Source organism: Euleptes europaea, chromosome 2, assembly GCF_029931775.1.
Source record: "Euleptes europaea isolate rEulEur1 chromosome 2, rEulEur1.hap1, whole genome shotgun sequence".
Classification (NCBI taxonomy): domain Eukaryota; kingdom Metazoa; phylum Chordata; class Lepidosauria; order Squamata; family Sphaerodactylidae; genus Euleptes; species Euleptes europaea.
In genome coordinates, this window is record NC_079313.1 from 52,347,432 (window position 1) to 52,368,677 (window position 21,246).

The following is a 21,246-nucleotide window of genomic DNA, read 5'->3' on the forward strand; positions in this document are numbered from 1 at the left end:
AAAAAGCAATCTTACTGGTTGCTTATAAATGCTCTCTCTCTCTCCCCCCCCTTCTCTCTCTCCCCGTTTACATTCTTTTAGAGAGGAGATGGGGAGCTCCAGAGCAAACGAGTTATTTTCCAGCCACTGTGCATTGTAAACTGAGAGTAGATTTGAATGGACAATAATGACTTGGAACCCTTGTTATTTATTTATTTAGAGAATTTTTATGTGGCCTCTCCAGGGAACTTGCCCAAGGCGGCTTACAAAGTGAAGTATAATAAAACATTTAAAATTCTTAATTAAAAGCCAGCATTAAAAAGAACATAAAAAGTAGATAATTAAGCAGCATAGAATAAATACTAGTTTCCAGACTAAAGCACATGATTAAAATGGTGATAAAACACCAACCCCTTAATGAAAAGGGATGTTCTGGGTAAACAGAATACCAACAAGTGGATAATAAACTGCAGTTGCATGAAACTTGGAAAGGGGTCGCAGACTCCAGAACTGAGGTTTTTGAGATCCAAAATAGAGAGTCGAACCTGAGATTTCATGGGATTGATGAGGAGTTCGGGAAAGATAACTCACTACAAAGTTTCACAGAACTGATTCAAGAGTATTTACAAGGGAAAAAAGAACCATGTCTCATTTACAATATTTACAGAATAAACACCAGCTTTGCGAGAAAAAACAAGGTACCAAGGGATATCTTGGTTAAGTTCTCTCAGAAGATAACAAAAAATACAATTCTGCAACTACAGAGAGAAAGTTCTCTTGTCTACAAAGGTAAACAAATCAATTTTTCAAGATTTACTGACTTCAGTTGTTAAAAAGAGGACAGAATTTCAACAATTAAGGCAATTCCCACTGAGAAGAGAAATAAGATACCGTTGGACCATGCCAACAGGCCTAGAAGTATTTTTACCTTTGGGCAGAAGAACTGTCACTAACCAAGACCAAGCTGACCTGCTGATCAAAGAATTGCAGATCACGGAAAATAATGAGAAACCGAGACCAAATGAGAAAGAACAAAGCAGTTCTTCATCTAGCCCAAAAAAGACACTGAGAAGACTAAAGAATAAACTGAACCAAAACAAAAAGGGAAAGACAAGACTCAACAAGAAAAAGACAAAGCAGATCAAAAAGAAAGTTCAAAACTAGACAAAGCAGCCACTTATTAAAAAATAGAGAAAATGGAAAAAATGAAGTTTATTTCTTTAAACATTAACAAACTTAATGTACCATCTAAGAGAAGCAAAGTATTCCATCAGCTCATAAAGCAAAAGGCAGACATAACATGTATCCAAGAAGCACATATCAAGAAATCACATGAATATTTATTGAAGAATAAGAAGTTGGGTCAATCATTTATCTCCTCAGCAGAAGAAAAGAAAAAGGGCATTGTTATTCATATAAGAAACCCGCAATTGAATGTGATTACTGAAATTAAAAATCCAGAAGGAAGGTATCTTTTAATAAAGCTTAGATCGGTGGAGGGGAAATTTTTGGCACTGATTAGTATTTATGCACCAAGCAATGGTAGATCTCATGTTTTTGAGAAAATCTTTCAGATTGTGTCAAAGGAACAAGAAGGATAACTAATTTTAATCGGAGATATGAAGGGTGTATTGAACCCAAAAGCTGACAGATCTAAAAACCACAAAGGTGGATGTCTCCCCCAAAATGTTTTAGAATACATGAACAGTCTGTAATTACAAGATGGAGAAGCAAAAACCCCACAAAAAGAAGTTACACCTTCTATTCTAACAAACATAACTCATTCTCAAGGATAGTCATGTGCTGGATTTCGAAGACTCTCTTGAGCAAATTAGAGAATGTTGAAATTTTACTGAGAACATTATCTAATCATAACCCAATAGAACTGACATGGTCTTATTTTAGGCCAGAAAGAAGAAGATGGAGGCTTGAAGACAACATCCTGTTAAAAGAAGAAGTAATACTTCAATGTAAGAAAGAACTCAAGGAATTCTTTGAATTGAATAAATCTCCAGATGTCTCGTTGGCAACCATATGGAATGCGAGGAAAGCCTATATGCGAGAAAGGTTGATTACTATAAACTCCAAGCTTAAAAAACAAAATTCAGAATGGAGAAATTGATGGGCAAAATAAAAAAAAACTTGAAGAACAACATATCAAAACGAAAAAAAGTATACTAAAAGAAATCAAGAGGAAAAAAATAGAAATTGACATGATTGATACAGAAGAGATGCAGAAGAAATTAATGTTTGTTAAGCATAAACATTTTGAATAAACCAGGAAGATATTTAACTCACTGTCTTAGAAGAGAAGCTGAGAAGAAAACGATAACAGGTGTTAAACTGAAGAAAAAAATAAGTTTCTTAGAAAAAGACATTCATGACCAATTTTTAAATTATTTTAAAAATTTGTATAAAAAAATAGATGGGAGTTAATTTCTTTTTTCTGTTTTAAATATATTAATATGTTATCTCTAGATTTCTCAGTTTTCTCTATATTGAATGTATCGGGAAGGGGGTCACACTTAGTGTGCCTGAGGGGACTGTAGGCTGAGAAATCTCACTTCCTGTAAGGCATGGTAGATTCTTTTCTTCATTTGATGTTTGGCAGAAACTCTGACCCAAAATTCTGACCCAAGGACTTGAATAATGGCCCCTGGTCCTCAGGATGAAAAGGTTCCACATCAGCCCCTTTACTGAACTCTGAACTACTACTTATAGCTCCAACTACTGACTTCCCATTAAAAAATATGTATTTTCCCTTTCTTGTACTCTTTGAGAACAGAAAAGAAAATGGTTTTTATTAAGAAGAGCAGATGTTCCTAACCACATAAGATTGAATAAGTCTATTGTGAATGCAGACAAAAGTTCTTTGCATTTTTTTACTTTGTTCCTGCATTTTACTCCTGTTTATAATTATTTAGACTTTCTGTTGTTCAAATTGTTGTGTTTTTCTTTTGGATATGTTAGTACACTGCGTAAGGTAATGGTTTTTGTATGTGAGGAGGGGCAGGGAGAAGCATTAAAAAGTATTGCCCAACGTTTGCAGTCTGAATTGGTACAGTTCAGGATTCTATTGCCTAAATCTGCAAACTCAGTCTACATATTGTACAGATTGACTCTTAGGATTCCTTAGCCTCAATATTAATATTAGGCTTCCAGAATACTGCTTGTTCATGGAACTAATAGATATCCAACATTACAGCTTAGAAAAACAATGTGGTGATTCTTCCTTAGTTGTAATAGGAAAATGGAAGAGATACAAGAGACAGGCATCTATCAGAGCAATCCTAAACAGTTCTACTCAGAATACTACTTAGGTCTATTCACTGCAGCTTACCCTCAGCAAAGTTTTCTTATGACTGCACTGTGTTCTTCCAGTCTCTACAGAGTCTTTGGGCACTTTCACACAGCCCAAATAATGCACTTTCAATCCACTTTCAATGCACTTTGAAGGTGCATTTTACTGTGTGAACTGGCAAAATCCACTTGCAAACGATCGTTAAGGTGCTGTGAAAGTGGATTGAAAGTGCATTATTTGGGCTGTGTGAAAGTGCGCTTTGAGTCTTTGATTCCAGCTCCATTCTAGTTCCTGATACTGTTTCATATTTTATTGACTTTATCTGGAAAAAATAACTATAATTCACACTGTCTTCCTGGATAGTATTCTAGTAGGCCAATGGTGCTCCTGAGTTACATCAGGAATTTGAGCTCTTTGAAATTTTGAGCATGCGCAGTGTAACTTAGATTTTATCTCAGCCAACAGATGTATATCTCCAAATTACAGTTTAAAATGGCCTCCCTGTCATGTGTGTTTTTTTAGAGTCACTTTTTAGCAGCCCGTAGAGTCCTGCTGAGGCAATAGTTGAAATGATGCCTATTTGTGATGTAATTCAGTTAAAGTTTCATTAGCCCTGGGGACACAGGCTAGACAAAATCCCCACCAAGAATTACTGAAGGAACAAAACTCTACTTTATTCTTATTATGCAGTCCTCCTGCTCATCCTTTCCTTCACATTTAAATCTGCAGATTCTGCTTGTTTACTTAGCTGGCTGGGCAAATATAAGTGGTCAGCTACTAGGGTGCGTATAATCCTGTAGAGTTTGTATCAGCATTACCAGGCAGCATATTTTAGTGTTCCCTGTTGTAGGTACCAGAAGCTGTGGCTTATTCAATATTGAATCCAGTAGCCAAAGAAGCATCTCTTGTGCTTCAAGCCATTTGTCATTTTCAAGCACTTTCAAGCACAGTTTTCCAAAGGGCTTTCGTATAGGCCTGTCTAAATTTCTTTTCAGCATTAAGTACTTTTGCATAAATGCCATGAAAATATATATATTGATGCCTATTTGTTAGGATAGTTCGTAGTAAATATTTTCCAGTTCACTAGATGCTGTTTGTATAGAGAAATAAAGAAGTGACATCCATTACATTACAGTCTTTTTGCCAATGTGGAGCATTAGAAGCTTATGTTACACAAAAGGTATACTGGTCATAACTCTGTTTGCTTGTGGGGAGGAGGTGGAACAGGATTGAAGTGAGTTTAGAGTTGACACTGGTGATCAAAAGGTTTGCTGAAATTATAGTTGCAAGTTTCTCCAGTACTATAAGTCATTTGAGAATAAAAGAGTAAGACAAGTAGGGGCAGTATGGAGAGGGATATCTAGGGTTGGAATATCTCCTGGATAGATTAGGGGGGAAATGCTACATAGAGATCTAAACATGGTCTTTGACCAGTGAGGCTTTGGAATGTTTGTCATTGTGATCTGAGGTTCATGCAAAGGCCTTTCAACCTGGGACAGTGCCAGATATTTTGTTAACATGTTACTTTGTTAATTTTGGAAACTTAGGGATCTTTTAGATGTTGATTGGATGTTGACCGCAGTTAATAGATGCTAGGACCAGCACATTGCCCTCCTAAACTGCTTCCACATAGTGATTATTCTCTCTTGGGCTCTCATTGCTGCAGTGAATGGAGAAGCGTTCACAGTGGCAGTGGGTGTTCCCTGTGGTATCCCTTCATGCCTGCCACACAAACGCAAATGCTCAATTTTATGGCTTTTTAAAAGTTGGCAGTAGGTATATTACCACAGCGTTATGACACTACAGTGCTATACCTACTACCATTGTTTTTTAAAAAGCTGACATCACCAGTGGTATAAGGGCAGGTGGCTGGTACAAGGGGATGTGGGGGAGAAATGATGCTGAATGTGGGCAGTGGTGGTCCAGAAATCCATACCTTTTCTTCCACGTAGTGATCAAACCCATTTTTGAGCATGATCTCCCCGTGAACAAGGTGCGTTCATTTGTAAGCACATTGTTGTGAGTATTGTGATCTAACACGCTGTCGCAGAGGAGACAACAAACTCAGATCCCGCACTAGCGTGCTGTTATTGTTGGTCATTACCGTATTTTTCGCTCCATAAGACGCACCTAGTTTTTAGAGGAGGAAAACAAGAAAAAATCTTGTTTTCCTCCTCTAAAAACGCGGGCAGGGAGCGGGCGCGCCAAGCGCTCAGAGCGGGCGGGGAGGAGGCGGGCGGGCGCTCCAAGCGCTCAGAGCGAGCTGGGAGGAGCCGGGCAGGAGAGGCACGCCAAGCGCTCAGAGCGGGCGGGGAGGAGGCGGGCGGGCGCTCCAAGAGCTCAGAGCGAGCTGGGAGGAGCCGGGCGGGAGAGGCGCGCCAAGCGCTCAGAGCGGGCGGGGAGGAGGCGGGCCGGCGCGCCAAGCCGCCCCCGCTCCGCTTCCCAGCTGGGAGGCGAGCAAGCGCACAGAGCGGGCTGGGCGGGCGCACAGAGCCGGCTGGGCGCGCTGGAACGGCGCGAGGCAGCTTTCCCCGGCTGCCTCCCAGCGCGCCCAGCCGGCTCTGTGCGCACATTCGCTCTATAAGACGCACCCACATTTCCCCTCACTTTTGAGAAGGAAAAAAGTGCGTCTTATGGAGCGAAAAATACGGTAATTCATCAGGGCCATCAGAAAGCACCTCCTGAGATAGGCAATCAAATCTATTTGAGTGCTTAAAAGGAGCGAAGTAGTCCTCTAGCTTCGTTTGCTTGCTCTGCGGGGCTGAACATTCTTCTACAAAAGGGTAAGCTCTCTTCACCCCCATAATTTAACTTTCAGCTTGCTTTACTTTAGTTTGTCTCTCCAAGGCCGTTTGTAATCAGGCAACCAAACTCCTCCAACTGACCTGTTGTATTAGAAACAAAGAGCTGGAAGGGACCTCAAGGTCATCTAGTCCAACACTGTACAACGCAGGAAATTAATAGCTACCTCTCCCTCCACTCCCCCAGTGACCCCTGCTTTATGCCCAGCATCATTCACGCTTTATTGCAGCATCACTGTTCAAAAATACTTTTGCATAACTTGATGTCAGGAATACATAGTCCCCTAATAAATTACTCCCTGTGAGATGTCATAATTTCTCAGTTTATGATCCTACAGAGGGTTACTGTGGTAATGATTACATACACAAATATTAACAACCTGACGAGAGAATTATTTCAGGTAGAGAATCAGCAGATAGACACAACAACTGCTGATTTGTGTTTAAGCCAAACTACAAAGAATGAAAGAAAAGAAATCCCAAAGTCATGGTGAATGGCGTTTTAATGGGAACTTTCCATGAAGCTGCATCCCCCTTTTCCCGCACTATATATCAAAAGTTACCTGTGCTATCTAATGTTTTAATTGTTGTTTGCAGCAGCCTATTATTCCTTATAATGGACACTTAAGTACACTTATAAGTCAAACTTATACGCATGGTGTAGTGGTTAAGAGCAGTGTACTCTAATCTGGAGAACTGGGTTTGATTCCCTGCTCCTCCACATGAGCGGTGGACTCTAATCTGGAGAACTGAATTTGTTTCCCCACTACTCCACATGAATCCTGCTGGGTGATCTTGGGCTAGTCACAGCTCTCTCAGAAGTCTGTCAGCCCCACCTATCTCACAAGGTGTCTGATGTGGGGAGGGAAAGGGAAAGCGATTGTAAGCCACTTTGAGACTCCTTGAGGTAGAGAAACGCCAGGTATAAAAACCAACTCTTCTTTTTCTTCTTACTGAAAACAATGACATTTGTGTAAATGAGTAGGTTCACACTTAATTCAGCCGTGTGTGGGCTCTGTTCTTGATTGAAAAGTATTACGCTTAAAATGATATTTTTATGTTGATATGAAAGTGCTACATGTAGTGATTAATCAGAAATGGCACAAGTCGCACAACAAGCAGCAATCAATGAGAGAAACATGCAATGCTTATCATGGTTAACCCACCATAGCTAAAATGGCTTCAGAAATAAAACATGTAAGCAACTAAATTTCAGGCCCACTAATTAGGGTTGCCAACCTCCAGGTGGCGGTTGGAGATCTCCCACAATTACAACTGATCTCCAGCCTATAGAGATCAGTTCACCTGGAGAAAATGGCCACTTTAGCAATTGGACTCCATGGCATTGAAGTCTCTCCCCCCTCCAAACCCCGCCCTCCTCAGGCTTTGCCTCAAAAATCTCCAGGTATTTCCCAACCCAGAGGTGGCAACCCTACCACTAATTAAAATTTGCTTCTGTCAGATTAAACCTATGAAAAAATAACACTATTAATCATCATATTCTGTGACTCCTCTTTAATATTCCCATTCAGATATCCTTGGCAGGAAGGGAACTATCATTGGAATCTGTAAATTTTAGTTTTCAGAATTTATTTCCAAGTAATTGTCATTCACTTGCTAGTACAAAAGATTACATATTAGGTATATTGAACTGAATTTAATTATTATTATTATCCTGCTTTTTCAGACAAGTCTGCTTACCAACATGGTTTACAGGAATGAAAAATAATTAAAATTAGATCAAAGTTCAGTATACATGTTTTGTGGTGAGGGTTGATAGTTCTCATCTGAACTGGATTCAGACATAGTAGGGGGGTGCTTCTTCCTCTCCTCCCTCTAATTCAGGCAGGAGCGATGGGGGCCTCTTAACTTGACCTGGACCAACACATAGCAGAACAATGCCTGAGTGCTTTTGCTTCCTCTCCTCTCTCTGATGGTCCTCTCTGATGGCAGTGGAATATAATCCTGCCTGTGCCTGACCAACACGGTAGTTTTTTTATTAAGAACAACGGAGTTTAGGAGGATAGTTAATTTACACAAGCTCCCGTTCATTTTAGCACATCTGCCTACATCATCCCTGCATCATTTTTTGTGATATGTTGACTTGGAATGGTCCATCTTAAGTAGTCATTTACTGGATCAACCTGGGGTGGGGGTTGTATTGTTTAGAAAGATTTTTGAGATTTAAAAACTGCTACATTCTAAATAGGGACTGTAGTTGTGCTAGATATTAGTTAACTCCAAATAAACTTAAATAAAACAATGAAGATTGTAAATGGAAGTTGAAAGAAATTAATGAAAAAGAATGGGAGAAACACAAAATCTGGGTTCCTCTGTACTTGAGTGCCCAGTCTTTGTCCGCTTCCAGGAGTTAGATCTTGTGATTGAAAAGGCTGTCAATCTGACTTACATAAATAAGAATTTTGCTTCCCAGCTGTTGTTCTTGTTTGCTTTCTTTTGCTTTCCAGAGAACCAGCTTCCCTTCCCATGTTCATGTTCCACAGGACAGGATGTTAATTCTCAGAAATTTATTTAATGCAGCAACAATTTGAGCCATTTCCTTGAGCTCTTTTGTGCCACATTCTTTTGCATTCTGCAAGAGTTCCTGTGCAAAGGCTGATTCTGAATCATCACCACAGTCATGGTATAAGGTTATTATAGATGAGGCAGCACAGCATAGGCACATGTTAAAAGTATGCACAGCACAAATTATGTGCATGTATCCACAGCACTTGAAGTGGGTCTCTTAAAGACAAAGAAGAAACACTTATAGTTGGATATGTGGGAATCCTGGCTGCAAAGTTGCTTTTACTAAAACAGCATGAAATTGTTTGTTCTGGAGAACAGTTCATATTGGAAGGAGGTATTTAATGAACCGTAACTGGTTCATGCATAGTTGGGTGTATGAGTGGCTTCCTACAGATTAGCATGGATATATTTTCAAATGCACTGAAGAACTATCGGCTTTAATTTAGTTATTCAAATCAAGTTTCCATATTTAGTTTAAAGGAAGATATTAGCTATTTAGTACACTTCTATCCCACTCTTTCTCCAAGGAGCTCAGGATGGCATACACTGTTATTCCTCCTGCATTTTATCATCACAACAACCCTGTGAGGTAGATTAGGGTAAGAGAGACTGACCCAAGGTTTGCCAGCAGACTTTGCATCATGGTGTAGATTTGAACTTTAGTCTCCCATATTCCAATCCAACACTCTACCCACCATACCATACTGGCTTTCACTGATATTAAAGACAAACACAAACTCCTAAGTATCTGGTGGCTCAACTACAGTTTCTGAAGTGATTGGGCTAGATGGAGGATCATGCCCTAATGGAACAAATCACAGCTAAGGAAACTTCGCATGGATGAAGAATATTCAATCTGTCTATAGTCTGCTAATTACTCTGTAAGGTATTACTTGTTTCCATAGACAGCATTTGGCCAAGTATATTTTGTAAAACACAATTGGGGGGAATTTGTGACCTTTGGAAATCATTTTGTTTGACATCAAAAAAGCATGACTAAGAACAAAGAGAATGTTGATCAAAAATTACCCTGTCCAGGAGGGACAAAATTCCCAGAACAATCCAGCATACAGGAAATGCCAGGTTGCTGGTATAGCTGGTCATGCAAAGGTTTTCTGGGCAGGAAACCAGACTCAAATCGGATTTGTTTCTGTTATCTTCATAAACAAGGAAGTTTCCCCAATAGTACATATTACATAATGTACATAATGTAATCTGGCAAAATGAATGTTCATTGTTTCTGTTGTACAGAACTGAGTTAAACACTGAACCATCATCTGCCTCCAAAATCCTTCTGCAAGAAGTAGAGGAGGAAGATTCTAGTAAATCCCATTAAAAGAGAGATTGCGGCAGGATGAGTAGAATTTCCTGTTGGTGGAGGACTTTTGTGCAGTCTCTGCTGAGGGTGAAATGTTGAGGAAACTGGATTGCTCCCACAGCCCTGGTAGCCTCCAAATGGCCCTGTTGTTTGTAGACTGACCCGCTGCGCTGAATTTTCAGCAGATTGTTCTCAGGCCTATCTGCACATCTGGCTGGGCTATCTATACAGTGACCCACGTCTGTCCTGCATGTGCTGTTGGGTTGGGATGACAGTGTTGTTGTTCCCTATGCAGAGCCACTGCTGGGCAATGTGGCTGTGGCTCCTTTTGCATAGACTTGTGTATTGTCATAGTACCATCACAGTGCTTTTGGTTTTGTCAAGTGTTTGTCTTTTTCTTTCTTCATTTGCTTGGCAGGAAGGGAAAAAGAGTAAGTAGCAAGCTGAGCAGTATTTGCTAGGCAGTTTCCCTCAAGAGGAATAGAGGAGGCTACCTTCTTTTGCACCATTATGTAGTAACTGCAAATATATTGTTTTTCTTCAGTATATACTTCTCTATTTTGAAGGCTCAATATGGTTAAAAGTATGAATAAAAACAAACCATTATATAGTCTTATTCTCATGTGGTCACCCAGGTACTGTCGCAAGCATGGATAAGAGTAACTGCTCACTCAAAAAGTATTATGTGGATAGTAGCACTGTTTTAGTTTTTCAGAAATCTCACACAGAAAAAAAATTCTGAGTAGTTTTCTGTTTTGCTGCTCTTTTTTATTCTAAAACCAGCACATATTTAAAAGATTGCTGTTTCACAGTGGATGAAGCATTGAGAGAGAACTGTAGACAAGGGACATAAATGCATAAAACTGTCTTATACTGAATCAGACCATTGGTCTGTCAAGGTCATTATTGTCTACCCTGAGTGGATGCAGCTCTGCAGGATCTCAAGTAGAGATCTTTTATATCACCTACTACCTAATTCTTTTAATTGGAGATGCCAGGGATTGAAACTGGAACTGCCTGCATGCAAAGCTGAGGCTCACTGGCTGAGCCATAGCCCAATCTTAAAATTTGGATGGGGTAGACTTGGGCAAAACATTATGAAAATTATATTTTAGGAAGGCTCAGCTGATATATTCTGCCTTCAGGTTTAAACATGATTTGTATAATCACCTAAAGTGATCCGTTTACTGACATGACAGGAAACTGAGTACTTCTTGTTTACACCAACCTACAGTATATCATGTAGTATGATGTGGATGTCCGCATAGACAATTTGCAATTTTTTTTTTAGTTCCTCTACAGTCTAGTTCCTCTACAGTCAAGGATGAAACAAAAGCGAGTCTGAATACAAAGACAGCAGGTCTTTTCATTGCTTGCAGACTTCTAAGTTCAGCTGGTAACAACACCTCACCTGTTTTTACTTATTAGTGCAAGGAGGCTTTGTTGACTGGTGAGGTTTTTCCCCTGCATTTCACCTTTTTGGCCCTGAGTGATGTTACACAGGTTAAGTCCATGTTAGATGTTCTTCAGATCACTTGTTCCAAGATCTACTGCAGGCACATTTTGATTCGGTTCCCCTCCCTCCATTTAATGTAGTTACTAAGATAGTAAACATTTTTCAAGTGGCCTTAAACTTGTTGGCTTAATATTCTTCCAGAGGCCCACAATGTACATACATCTGCATCCCTGCCACTGGGATAGCCTTCAACACAAGACGTTCACTTCTATCTTTTTTTTTGGAATAACATGATCATTATCTCCACATTTTATGTGTCTGATTTGCTTTCTAAATATTACCATCCTTTGTCCCAGTGTTTGGTCTTGGTTTAAGTTGCTGTTGCACTTGGGGCCTTACGTACCACGGAAGGTATTGCTCAATACAGGGTTATATTTTCCAAAGAAGCACTGAATACTGTAAACAAAAGCAAAAGGTGTTTGGTTTCTGTGCCTTCTGTTTAAATGATCTTTTGCAACGGAATCAAAATACATTCCTGAGAGCTGAGCAACAGCTTCCATAAAAATTACAATAGCAGGTTTTGATTTACTTTTTTCCAACAAGATTGAGACGCCCCACTGCACCAGACTAAACCAATCCTTGGTTTTTTTGCACTAATACCCATAGTTTTATGCTAATATAATAAATGATGTACATGAAGATGGAAGCTAGACAGATCAATTAATTGTGAATAGAGCTAGTGGCTTTTGGAATAACTCTTCACCAAGGCAACCTGCATTCTGTGCCAAGAATTAAAATAGCTGATAAACGGTGCAAATTAAAAAATATTTTCAATCATTTGCAAATTTTTGTGTAGCTTAGTCTTCTGCTAATTATTTTGAATTGTATGATTGTTTTACTGGTGTTGAGTGTTATTGGTATGAAATAGCATTTCTGGATCAGATCAAAAGTATACTGAGTCCAGCATCCTGTTTCTCATAGTGGACAGCCAGACGTAATAGAGATATCCACCCTCTGCAGTATGCCTCATACCCTGAAATACCCTGGATAACATGGATATCCCATGGAGGTAATATAAGAATACAAGAGGTGCCATTCTGGATTAGACAAGTAGTACATATAAGTAATCCAGCATCCTGGAGTGGTGCTGCAGAGCCAACAACCCAGACATATGTCTATTCCTCTTTTAAATCCATTCATGCTCATGCCCAACTCTCCATCCATTGACAGAGAATGTCATAATTTATGTAACTCATTGAGTGAAAAAATACTTTGCCCATCCGGAATCTATTGCACCTGAACTTTTAGGGGACAGCTTCTCCTTTGTACTTTTTCCATCCCATGCAGAATTTAACAAATTCCATTCACTTCTTAGTTGTCTTTTTTCTAAACTGAAAAGTCTCGGATTCTTCAGATTCTTCTTGTATGAATGGAGCTCAGTGTATGTGAGTACAAGGTGATGCACTTTCTTCAGCGGTGAAACATCTGTTTTTGAGATACAGCAACTAGAGAACAATATTCTGGAAGAGGCTGCACCATAGACTGCTTCGGATCCTGAGATGTTCAGAGAAAAGTCAGGCATATAAATATTTAAAAATAAATTAATATAGATCTATACAAAGGCATTACAATATCAGCCGTTTTCTTTTCATAGAATCACAGAATCGTAGAACCATATGAGTTGGAAGGGACCACTAGGGTCATCTAGTCCAACCCCTTGCATAATGTAGGAAATTCACAACTACCTCCCCCCCACACCCCCAGTGACCCCTACTCCATGCCCAGAAGATGGCCAAAATGCCCTCCCTCATGATCTACCTAAGGTCATAGAAGCAACATTGCTGACAGATGGCCATCTAGCCTCTGCTTAAAAACCTCCAGTGAAGGAGAACGTACCACCTCCCAAGGAAGCCTGTTCCACTGAGGAACCGCTCTAACTGTTAGAAAATTCTTCCTAATGTCTAGAGAGAAACGCTTTTGATTTAATTTCAACCTGTTGGCTCTGGTCTGACCTTCTGGGGAAACAGAAAACAACCTGGCACCATCCTCTCTATATGACAGCCCTTCAAGTACTTGAAGATGGTTATCACATCCCCTTTCAATCTCCTCCTCTTCAGGCTAAACATACCCAGCTCGTTCAACCTTTTCCTCATAGGACTTGAGACCCCTCACCATCTTTTTTGCCCTCCTCCGGACACATTCCAGCTTGTCTACATCCTTCTTGAATTGCGGTGCCCAAAACTGAACACAATGCTCTAGGTGAGGTCTAACCAGAGCAGAGTAAAGCAATACCATCTCTTTGCGTGATCTGGACACTATACTTCTGTTGATACAGCCCAAGATCGCATTTGCCTTTTTAGCTACTGTTGACTCATGTCCAGTGTTTGGTCTACTAAGACCCCAAGATCCTTTTCACATACACTACTGCTAAGACAAGTCTCCCCCATTCTATAATTATGCATTTGATTTTTCCTACCTAAATGCAGAACTTTACATTTATCTTTGTTGAAGTGCATTTTATTAGTTTTAGCCCAATTCTCCAGTCTGTCAAGATTATCCTGTAGCCTGTCTGTGTCTTCTACTATATTTGCTACCCATCTCAATTTATTAGTATCATCTGCAAATTTAATAAGCATCCCCTCTATTTTTTCATCCAAATCATTTATAAAAATGTTGAACAACACAGGGCCCAGGACAGATCCCTGAGACACTCCACTAGTCCCTTCTCTCCAAGTGGATAAGGAACCATTAACAAGCACCAGTTACAGATCCTCTTAACAGTAATAGGATCTAAACCACATTTTCCCGATTTGGGAAATTCGGTTCCTTTCCAAATACTCCCCAGCATGAAGTTTTTCACCACTGCAGCACACAGAGAATATTTTCACCAAGCTGTCCACCACTACCGCTACCCCAGCATCTCTTTCCCTCTGAGTATCAGTATATATTTAAAGTTAGAATTCTTGGTCCAGTTTCCATCCATCCCCTTCCTCTCATGTACTTTGAACTTCATTTCCTATGTCGTTACCCAGTCTCCCAATTTGGAGACATGGGAGTTCTTCACAATCTTGGTTTTCACCTTCCTGAATAGTTTTGTATCCTCTTTCAACTTGGCTCAGTGGTAGAGCATCAGTTTGGCATACAGAAAGTCCAGGTTCAACCCAGCATCTTCAGTTAAAAGGATCTGAGACTGGCAGTAAGTGATGTCAAAGACTTCTGCCTGAGACCCTGGAGAGCTGCTGCCAGTCTGAGTAGACAATGACCATGATGGGCCAAGGGTCTGATTCAGTATAAAGTAGATTCCTGTGTTCATGCTCACCCCTAATTCCAGACCATACATGGACAGATTAAATAGCACTGGTCCCAGTGATCTTGCAGGACCCTGTGCTTACTTCTCTTCACTGTCAAAATTATGCATTATTCCTGCTCTCTGCTTTGTGTTGTTTAACCAATTTTTGATCAATAAGAGGACCCATCCTCTTCTCCCATGACTGCAACGTTTATTCTGGAGTCTTTGATGAAGTACCTTATCAAAAGCCTTTTGGAAATCCAGTTATATCCAGTCTTACCACATGCTTACTTGACATGCTTGTAAATTCTTCTCAAAGAATTTCAGCAGGCTTTGCTCCTCTAAGAGTTTAATAATTCTGTCTTTAATAACAATTTCTACTAGTTTACCCCAAACAGGCATCACTTCTGAGTTCCTTTTTTAAAATGTTTGCTACTTTCCAGTTCTTTAGTATTGAAATTACCAAAGAGAGAGAATAATGAATCAAATAAATAGGGATGTTTTAAATCTTTTCGTGTTTATACATGTTCTCCTACTAAGTAGTACTCTAGCAACAACTGTTTGCTGTACTAAGGAAACAAAAATGACCCTAGACAGCCATAAGGATTTCTTTAAAGATGGTAGAAGAACATGAAGTTTAGAGGACAATGATGATATTTGCTCAGGAATGCATGATATTCCTTACTGTAGTTGTACTCATAAGTCAGCTGTACTGTGGCTCTTGTAGCCAGACATACCAAGGAACGGTTGAAAGATGTGTGCACCACTTTGGGGGACACTGCTGTGAGTCAGTTGTTGTTTTTCAGTGCTCCATTTGCAGGCAGATTAACATGGTCTTTATGCAGTATTTATCAGAGGAATATCCAAATGTTTAACCTGTATGTTTTTAGAGACCTGTAATGGGTAAAGAGACAGTGCAGTGGTTCTTGTAGGTTATCCAGGCTGTGTAACCGTGGTCTTGGAATTTTCTTTCCTGACGTTTCGCCAGCAACTGTGACAGTTGTGCCAAAAACTGTGGCGAAATGTCAGGAAAGAAAATTCCAAGACCACGGTTACACAGCCCGGATAACCTACAAGAACCAATGAACTCTGACCGTGAAAGCCTTCGACAAGACAGTGCAGTGTTCAGCAGCTGACCTCTAAACTATGTATTCTGTAAATGAGGAGATTAAGCTGAGTATTTTTTTTTTAATTAGGGGCAACAAATGTTTAAGTGAACAAACAAACAAAAAGAACTCAGGGGAGGCATGGCTCAGTGGTGGAGCATCTGCTTTGTATGCAGAAAATCCCAGGTTCAGTCCCTGGAATCTCCAATTAAAAAGGTCAGGTAAGTGATGTGAAAGACCTAGACTTGAAATCTTGGAGAGCCACTGCCAGTCAGAGTAGACAATACCTGATGTGGGTAGATGAATAGTTTGATTCAGTATAAGGTGCCATGTAACATGTAACACTCATTATCAAAGAGATAAGTAGCAAGAAGTATGCTGATAGTGGGCAGGACCTGGAGAAACAGAGTGGAGTTTCACTTGTAGTACATCTTCCTGTTGCAGTCCTCTACATCCCACTGCGAATGGCGTGGGATGTAGCGTGTGGAAGTGCGTTTGGAGGAGGGAATCCTCTTTCTACAAGCAGAAGTTACTTGCAATAGCATAAGGGGGTGTTGGTTCCAACTTTTTACTCTACTTGTGGAAAAAGCCAATGACTTAGCCATATGTGTTAATAAATTGATAGTTTCCATTTTGGAAACTCTAGAATGTTGACTCTCACAATGGCTCTGATTGTGCTTATTGTAAAACAGCTGCTAACAGCCACAGCCTGGCTCTAGTGATTATGATTTTAAATCTAATAAAGATTTGTTCTTTTGGTGAAGGATGTCGAAATGTCATAATCCTATAATATGTTTGTAATGAACCTCATCAACTATAGCAAGGCAAACTGTGTGTTAGATATGTCTTAGAATACATGAATATGTATGCATATACACTAGTGTCATTTCACATGCACATTCAGGGTAAAGACAGATGTGATATAAAAAGATGACTCCCAACATGTACTTCAGCTAGCCCAGCATCACCACTGAAAATAAGATACAGGTAGAATATCCCTTATCCGGACATCCCATATCCAACTGATCCGAAAACCAGACACTTTGAGCCGGCATGCAGGCAGCTCCGTGCTGTCTGCTTTCAATGTTTCCGCTCACCTAAAAAAATAAAATACAGTGTACACCTGCATCGTAGGTGAAGACTGAAAGGCTGTCGTTGTTAGTTTGTTACTTTTTGTTGTTCTGGTTTAACAGCTGCTACAGGTATTCTGGTGAGATAGTTACACCTTTGCTTTCTGATGGTTCAATGTGCACAAAACTATTAAAAATATTGTTTAACATTACATTCAGGCTATGTTTATAAAGTGTATATAAAGCATAAATGAATTTGGGTCCCATCCCCAAAATATTTTATTATGTATATGCAGATATTCCAAAACATTCCAGTATATGGAGGATTCAAAATACGGACCACTTCTGGTTCCAGGCAGTCCGGATAATGGATACTCAACCTGTATGAACATACTAGCCAATTAAATCCTGGTTCAATTATCCAGACATGTCCCCTCTGTGCTTTCTTATTTAGTGCCTACTCCTCTTCCTCCAGCTGGGGAAGGTTAAATAAAGCACTCCAAAGCTTCCCATTTCAAGCAACTGTCTACTGGATAGTTTTGAATTGCAGAGTGAATTTAGTGGTATGTACTTTAAGTGTTCGGATAAATCTAAAGATGTTTATATTTAAAGCAACCTACCTGCTTTAAACTTCTAAAATTCAGGTGTATGTTTTTTAAACTTCGTGAACTTGTTCCAGATGCTAACATGCTTGATTTTCAGTGATGCCAAGCATGAGGACACACAGTTGCACATATTACTTTTAGTGTCCACTATTATACAGACATCTTAAATTGTACTACTGACTGCTACTTCACTGTGCGCTAAGATGTCTCCCATTTGAAATGCCGGCCACAAGGCAAGAGGCTTCCTGGTTTGGATTAACCTCTATTGAGCAATTATTATTTTCATGTGGTTTTATTTTTTAACTACATTTCTCTGTTTAAATTTCATTACAGACTATGCAGCAGATGAGTGACCACCGCTATGACAAGCTTACAGTTCCTGATGACAGTGCAGCAAACTGTGTATATTTAAACATTCCTGGCAAAGGCCATATTTTGTTGCACCGAGCCCCTGAGGAGTATCCAGAAAGTGCAAAGGTAAAACCAACAATAATGAAGCCTTGTTCCTATAAGGTAGCAATCTATCCTACGTTTCAAAATAGATGTGAGGAACAGGGCAGAATTTATCATGAGCCTGGTGTTCAACCACTGCCAGCATAGGGTTGCCAGCCTCCAGGTACTAGCTGGAGATCTCCTGCTATTACAACTGATCTCCAGTCAATAGAGATCAGTTCCCCCGGAGAAAACGGCTGCTTTGGCAATTGGACTCAATGGCATTGAAGTCCCTCTCTTCCTCAAACCCCGCCCTCCTCAGGCTCTGCCCCCAAAATCTCCCACTGATGGCGAAGAGGGACCTGGCAACCTTATGCCAGCAGTATACAACTCAGTTGTTATGCTGCTATGTACAAATAAGAAAGGGAGAAGGCAGATGAAGCCTCATGATGCAATAATGTGTATGAAGCTAGCTAGAGTTCTAGTTGATGGAGCTTGTGCTTTTGTTGAGGAACCCTAACCTGCTCCATGTAAAGGTCCATCAGCTGGTGATCTCAAAAAGGTGATCCCATTGTAGAGATTATTCTTTTGTTTTCCATCCTTTTGGCTGCATACAGAGGAATCAAATACTTTTTCTAGTTCCTTACTGATCTATTATACCTCCTCAAGAATTCCACTGCACTTTACATTTCTCTAGACAGATGGATTCATGCCATAGGTGGGAATACTGGCTGCTCCTGTCAAATTTTCAACCCATTGAGCCAGTTCTAGATTAGATGCTTTTTTAAACTACCTGATTTTGTTAGGTCTTCCTCCACAGTGTGTCTGTTCCTTTCATTTGAATGAGGAATAATTTTGCTCATTTTTGCTCATTTTCGGCCTGTGACAACTTTAATAATTTGTTAGGATGAGAAAGCTTACTCCTGTCTGTCAAAAGTACTTCCAAAGAGGGGGTATGTTTGAGTGTTCCTGCATGCATGCACATAATGGACTTCTAAATAAGAACAGTTGAGGGTTACTAATTAATCTGAGGCAAAGGCAAAATTGTACTAGTGCAACATTTATTCACACATGTAATTCTTTTTCCCTCTTTTTTTTCCTAAATAGGTCTTTGAAAAACTGAAGGACCACATGCTGATCCCTATAGCCTGTACAGAGCTAGAAAAAATAGATGGATCACTCACTTGTACTTCTGTCCTAATTAACAAAACTTCAGAATTATGAATTTACAGACTCCCTCCCTTGTAACTGGCAATAATGTACATGCAAGGTAGATGAATCTGTATCCACATTTATTGGTTTTCTTGACAATCTACTGTGCCACTGTGCTACTAACCTTTGTTTACAATGGTTCCCCTTCAGATGGTAATTAAGGTGTGCATATGGTTTTTTTTTCCTGATGTAAAAGGACTCTGCAGCATGTTTGTCTGACATAACAGAAGACCATTATGATGTTTAGTGGTTTATATAATTGGTGTGAAACTGATCTAGGAACTAGAAGCATGGGCTACTTCTAGCGTTACTTTTGATTGACCCAGATCTTAAGACCCATGTCTTAATATCACTTTACAGTGGTTAGGTGCAAATTAATCTTTTGTAGGCAAGTCTCCCTAGGGCCATATGACCTGCTCTTGGCGTAATTTTTCTTGACCATCTTCCACAAACCAGTATTGGACCTGGCAGGACTGGGCTGACCTCTACACCCTTGTGCCTGATGTCCCAGGATAAAATGGTGCTAGGGCCTGATAGCAGAGTGCTTAATTTGCTGCTTCTGTTGCTGAGGATGATGTCACAGAAATTTTGTAGCACTTCCACGAGGACCTTCTCCACTCCTTTCCCATGGAGTGCCTGTCTTGTATGCCCAGTATTGATGAGCAAGAGCTGCCAACTACATCCTTTTTAATTAGTGAAAAACTGTCACAGGAAGATCTCCAGAGGAATGGACAGAGGAATAGCAGGGAAGAGCTGCCTGCCTCATTTCTCTGTGGCCATTATTCTGCTCAACAATCACCATCCATGACCAGGGGTGGGGGAGAGATATGGTCTTCAGCCAGCTTTGGGGAAGGATTTTGAGTGGGGAAATGTTAGGAATAAAGGGGTCAAGCGGCTTAACCCATTTGTCTGCTCTAAAACATCAGCAAGAATAGCCCTCCTCCATTCTCCTGCACCTGTCGGGATCCATTCTGTTTATAACATGAATGAGAGAACTACTTTAACCAGAAACTCAATTCGCACTGCAGGTGATTTTGTTTCCCTTTCTTTTCCACATTAGCAACAATGAAATGTTCTCATAAATGACATGAGAGAGGCTTGCATATGAAAACAGTCTTAAGTCTTGCATATGAAAACAATCACGGAATGAGCATGAATGTAACTGACATTGGTCTTTCAGATCTTAGTTAATAAAGCGTAATGTAGGAATCAGCCGTGACTTAAATCACTGCAGCTTTTTCTTCCTACCTTTGTCTTTTGTTCAGTGTCTCTCTGTTTGCCTCATTTTCCTTCACTTCTCTTCCTTTTGCCTTCCTTTGCTGTTTATAACTTTTCTCTTGCTCTCTTCCAGACATAGAAGTTATAGGAAACATTTAAAAAGAAAGAAATTCAATAGCATTATGAACCTGTGCTTCTGTGTAGAAGTCTGTGTAGCCCTCCCTGCAGTATAAAACTAATGGTGTTTATTATCCCATAGTATCATGTTGCTGCTTGTGCACTAGGGTTGCATTTGAAGAGAAGCATGAGCAGAATCTTTTGCAAACTGCAGGTGGCACCTGGGGAAAAGCTATTGCAAATGTGGATTCAAAGGGGATTTTATTCTGATAGTCTTGAATTACAGCAAAGTTTAAATCACTTGTAAGTATGCACTAGAAGCTGAGACAGTGACTAGCTTGTTTACCTTTTTAATCACTGGAAATCCTTATAACTCATAAATTAATTTTATACTGGCTGTGTTTTTAAAATAATGAGCATAATAATGCTCTGACACCCAGATAATTGGCTTAGCAAAAGTTATTGATAAATTATGCTCTGCTTTTGAGGGTGTTTGTTTATGTTTTAAATTTTTATTTAATCAACTTTCTTAAGAGCTAATGCTAAACCTCTTGGAAAAGTCTGAGAATGAAAAATGTGGAAGATTGGTCAACATGTTATTTTTACTGAAGTATAGTCCTCTGAGCAACGAAAATAGTTATTTTCCAACAGGCTACCATGAGTACTTTATTTAAGCACCACAGTTGTTGTGCTGAGAACAATGGATATTTTATGGGGTTTTTGTTTTGTGTGAATTTTTACTGTGGAATTCAATTGAAATGTTTGCTATGGCAAATTTTGCCACGCACTTACGGCCTTACTCATATGTTTTTC

The 21,246-nt window shown here is 39.8% G+C and overlaps 1 protein-coding gene across 1 annotated transcript in view; it reads left to right on the forward strand.

Moving 5' to 3' along the window:
* Positions 1-19,451, forward strand: part of DDAH1 (dimethylarginine dimethylaminohydrolase 1) — a 64,297-nt gene extending 44,846 nt beyond the window's left edge. Inside the window, exons 5-6 of the mRNA XM_056845006.1 lie at positions 17,788-17,931; positions 18,994-19,451. Of these exons, the coding sequence (XP_056700984.1) occupies positions 17,788-17,931; positions 18,994-19,110 (261 nt within the window). The 3' untranslated portion in view covers positions 19,111-19,451. The remainder of the gene's footprint in view (positions 1-17,787; positions 17,932-18,993) is intronic.
* The last annotated feature ends 1,795 nt before the right edge of the window (positions 19,452-21,246 follow it).